At 55.4% G+C, this 4,677-nt stretch overlaps 1 protein-coding gene and 1 long non-coding RNA gene across 2 annotated transcripts in view; one reads left to right on the forward strand and one right to left on the reverse strand.

The window, feature by feature from the left end:
• The first annotated feature begins 303 nt into the window (after positions 1–303).
• LOC106728378 lies at positions 304–2,076 on the forward strand. The gene is made up of 3 exons (XR_001364681.1): positions 304–373; positions 451–576; positions 677–2,076. It is a non-coding gene; the product is annotated as an uncharacterized LOC106728378 (long non-coding RNA).
• A 2,528-nt stretch (positions 2,077–4,604) lies between these two features.
• Positions 4,605–4,677, reverse strand: part of PTH2 (parathyroid hormone 2) — a 1,448-nt gene continuing 1,375 nt past the window's right edge. Inside the window, exon 3 of the mRNA XM_005879610.2 lies at positions 4,605–4,677. Coding sequence (XP_005879672.1) covers positions 4,605–4,677 — 73 coding nt within the window.

Below are 4,677 nucleotides of genomic sequence, written 5' to 3' on the forward strand. Positions count from 1 at the left end.
ACCGGCTTCCAAACGACGGAGACGAGTCGGGTGAGCGGCCCTGACGGCGCCCGCCCGGAGTGCCAGCCCGTTTCCTTTACCCGGTGTCACCTGCATCGGGCGCCCCGCCAACAAGTGCAGGTCCCCCATCCAAGGCCCACAGAAGCCCTGACCCCTCCATGGTCAGGTCCCGCCCCCCAGATCTCTAAAGTTTCACACACACAAGCCCAGTGCTTCCCCCAGACCAGCTGGGACCCGCTGCAGGCTCGCAGCTACAGGTCCCTGCAAACCCCCCCTGCCCAAGTTTGTCATCTCCTTTGTCCTTCCAGGCTGATCTCTCCATCCTTCTGGGAGACCCTCACCCTGAAGACATTCCAAGCAGCCCTCCTGAGAGGTACTGGGACCCCAGGGACTGGGAGGGAACTTGGGGACAATGTCCAGTGTGACTGCCCTGCCTTCCTCTCTCTCCAGCAGCCCCTCCCAGCCAGACCTACAGCACGCGCTGGTGCCTGTGGAGAGGAAGCTGGTTCCGGTTAGGAGGCCAGTCTGGAGCCACTTCTGCCTGTGCCCCCTGCACCCCCAACCCCAGCAGCTCAGGTGAGCCCCAAGGTATCACCAAAAGGAAATGGTGGTCAGTCATCGGGGCACATAGGCTCCCCTGGGCCCTGCCCTAAGCACTGTCCTGCCACCCCAGCAGGGTCAGGCGGCATCCGCTGATTCCCACGCCTGTCCTGGGTCTCCTGCTGCTGCTGCTGCTCTCCGTCCTGCTGCTGGGCCAGCCCCCGCCCCCCACCTGGCCCCACCTCCAGCTCTGCTACCTCGGCCCTCCCCCAGTGTGAGCCATGCTCCCCGCCCCTCAGAGTAACGTCTAGTTCAGTGAATTCCTGGGACTCTTTTTACTGTTATTCCTGTTGTTGTGCCACTGTTATCAAGACCCCAGATGCAGTTCAGTACTCCAGGATCCACGCCCCGGAATGGGGTCTTTATGTGAAGTCTCTTGGCTTTGTGATGGTTTTTACTACATTTCTTGATAACAGCAAAACGTGTCCAATAATGGAGTAAGTGCTAGGGGTTTATTGTCCTCACAAAACAAGCCTGGAGAACAGCACGAGGCCCACGGCTCAGTCTCCACAGCCTCTGGCTAGGGCGCTGAGTCTGTGACCCTCCTGGCCCCTCTCGTGCTCAGGGGATGGCGGACATTGTGGCTTCATACATCGTCTCTGCGGACAGAAGGCGATGTGGCCCTTCTTTTGTATAAAGAAAAGCAGTAGCCTTCCCAGAGCCAGCAGCAGACCTGTGTTTATATCTTGTTGGCCAGACTGTTTGGCATCATCACCCCGCGCTGCAAGGAGACCAAGTGCCTCTCCTGGCAGAAAGAGGGAGGAGATGTGGGCCAGGCACACACCACAGATGTCCGTCCGCTACATGCAAACAGCCAGGAAGGGGACCAGGTGCCATTTTTTCACTCCACAAACACATAGTGATCTTCTAGTTGCCACAGCTAGACCTTAAAAGATAAAGCTTAGAGAAACAGGCCCTCCAATGTCAGGCTGTGGAGCGTTCATTTTCCCCAAGGATGATGGGAGGTTTGAGAGGTTTTGTTGCTTGTTTTTGGTTATTGATGTCTTAATTGAGGTGTAACTTACATACAGATAAATGGACAAATCTTAAGTATCAGCTGGATGAATTTTTGCATATGTAAGCCTTCCAAACTAAAACCCGACCCAGGTCAAGATATAGACCAGTCTCAGCACCACAGAGGTTTCCATGGGAGAGTTTTGAGCAAGGGTGGGACAGAATCACACCCCAAAAAGGCACCTGACTCAGCTTGGAGGCTAGAGGTTTCTTCCCAGATCCATGACATCTGTTCAGTCTTGAAAGGTGGGTGAAGTTGGCTACAATAAGCAGGGCCTGAGGAGGATGCTGCAGGCAGAGGAAGTAAATATGTGTGAAAACGGGGTGGGAAAGATCCCCTCCCTGTGTGGAGAGCCATTGGCAGCACCGTGCTGCTGGGATTAAAACTAAAAGAGCCCGGCCAGCGTGGCTCAGTGGTTGAGCATCAACCTATGAACCAGGAGGTCACGGTTCAATTCCCGGTCTGGGCACGTACCGGGGTTGAGGGCTCGATCCCCAGTGGGGTGTGCAGGAGGTAGCCAATCAATGATGCTCTCTCAGTACTAATGTTTTCCTCCCTCTCCCTCTCCCTTCCTCTTTGAAATCAATAAAAACATTTTTAAAAATTTTTTAAAGAAAAGAAAATTATATGAAGCCAGGAAGAATTGAAGGCTACAGAGTGGTGAAATTAAGATAGGTAGGCAAGAGCCCATGAAGGGTTTTAGACACCATCATGAACTTTACTCCTAAGTGCCCAAGAAAGGGCTTGAGCAGAGAAGGGACAAAATTAACTCGGAGTGAGAAAGAGACCCGAGCCTGCATAGGGGATGAGTAATGAAGTGAGGCTGAGGCAGGAGGTGGGGAGAAGGCTGGGGCTGGGGCCCAGGTGGGAGAGGTCTGAGCTGGACCTGATGTGTGGGTGGGAAGAAGGGAAGGGTGGAGAGAGGCAGGGCAGGAAGGACGGAGTCAGGGACTGACAGGCTGTGAAGGAAGAGGGAAGGACAAGGACAGTACCTCACCCAGTGGCTAATCTATACTAATAAAAGGGTAATATGCTAATTAGACCGGGAGACCTTCCAAATGTCCTTCCAGACAAAGCCATGGTGGCCGGGCCGAGGCAGAGGCGGTTAGGGGCGATCAGGCCAGGAGGGGAGGGCAGTTGGGGTGAGCAGGCTGGCAATGGGGGGGGGGAGTAGGGGGCGAGAAGGTTGGCATGCAGAGTGGTTAGGGGTGATCAGGCAGGTGAGTGGTTAGGAGCTAGCAGTCCCAGATTGCGAGACGGATGTCAGACATCTCCTGAGGGGTCCCAGATTGGAGAGGGTGCAAGCGGGGCTGAGGGACACCCCCCCCCCGTGCACGAATGTTGTGCACCAGGCCACTAGTAGACTATAAAGCCATTCCCAAGATGGAGAGCCCATGAGAAGGAGCTCATATGGAGTGGGGTGGGGGTCAGGGTTCCCAGCGGTGGCTGGAGCCCTGAGCTCTCTGTCTGGGAATGGAGGTCTGGGTGTTACCTGCTGTGGAGATCTAGGGAGGAAGTAGAGTATGTGAAGGGCAGACTGAGGCTACTCAGTGTCTAGAAGAGGGCCCGGCATATGGTAACTGCTTGTAAGGTTGTAACTCCATTTCTCCATCAGCAGAGTGGAAAGGTTTAGACTTGGAAGTTGCACAGGTTTGGGTTCGAGCTATCCTGTGCTTTGTTAGCGCTGGCAACTTGGGGAAATTAGTCCTGACTTTCAGAGTCTTATTTGTAAAATTTGGCCAACTCTGGATGATTTTGAAGATTACAGTTATTCAGTATTTCAACTACGCAGAAACAGACCCACCTCATGGCCCGAAGGGCAATTACGGCGCGGTGCAAATTATGGAGAGCTTGCCAATACCAAGAGTCCGCCCCGCCCCCTTCGCGTTAGCGGCCACGCCCAGCTTCACCCTTTTCGCTAGTAGACCAATCACAGTGCGGTCCGCGCGAGCTGCGCCCAGGACACGCAGTTCGGAGCCCTCGGCGGCGTCTGAGAAGTAGGAGGTTGTCAGTCACCTTGAGGGGCGGGGCTGGAGGGCTGGCCAGACTCCAGGTGTCTCCCAGCCCCCGCCCCTGACTCCGGGAGCCTGATGACTGGTTCTCTCTCCTGTTTTCCCGCCCCAACCTGTCGCTCTGACGGTCTCCCCGGGACACAGAAAACCCTGGAGAAGCTGCTGGAGATGCTTCGAGAGAGGGGGAAACCCTTTTCTAATAACGTTTGTTTCGTGCGGGGAGCAGTTCTGAAGTCCTCATAGTGTATCCAATTAATCCTCAGATGAGGGAAAGGATACTCAGAGGTTAAGCCCTTTCCAATACCACACGTCTGGGGAGCCTGGTCTTCAACGGCAGGTGCCGCTCACATCAGAGTCCCTGATCGCACCACTGCGCCCAAAGAAGTCGGGATAAGAAAGCGGAAACGGCGAAATTTAGAGACTAGTGAGAGCTGGAAGAAAGAGACGGGGACCCAAAGGAAGAAAAGTAGGAAGACACGAAGGAGTCAGGCAGAGAGAAAAAAAGTGAAGAATGGAAGTTTTAGGGGCAGCAAGAAGAGAGAGGAGATAGAGATTCCCATGGTGAAAGAGAAGTACGGAGACTCAGAGAAGGGAGGACAGACACCTAGAGAGCGACAGAGACCCAGAGAAGGGGGCAGAGACCTGGGAGAGAACCAGAGAGATGGGGACAGAGACCCAGAGAGGAGAACAGAACCTCAGGGGTGGGAGGAACAGAGGCTCGGAATGAGAGGTGCAAATTACAGTTCGGGGGCGGGGGTAGAGCAGAGATGGAGAGGTGGGGCTGTGCATGAATGGAGGGGACTGAGGGGTGAGATGCCAGTGTAAGCGGTGCTGGGCCCGCTCCCACCCCCCACCTCCACCCCTACCTTACACACACACACACACACACACACACACACGCACACGCGCCCACGAGCGCAGGAAGGAGGCGGAGTCCTGGCGCACGACAGGGTCTTTATTAACATGCCCACGGGCGCTCAGCGCGCGTCCAGCACCAGCAGCTTGTGCATGTAGGAGTTCAGCCAGCGGCGGCGCTCCAGGGCGGCCAGC

Source organism: Myotis brandtii, unplaced genomic scaffold, assembly GCF_000412655.1.
Source record: "Myotis brandtii unplaced genomic scaffold, ASM41265v1 scaffold601, whole genome shotgun sequence".
In the NCBI taxonomy this organism is placed as follows: Eukaryota; Metazoa; Chordata; class Mammalia; order Chiroptera; family Vespertilionidae; genus Myotis; species Myotis brandtii.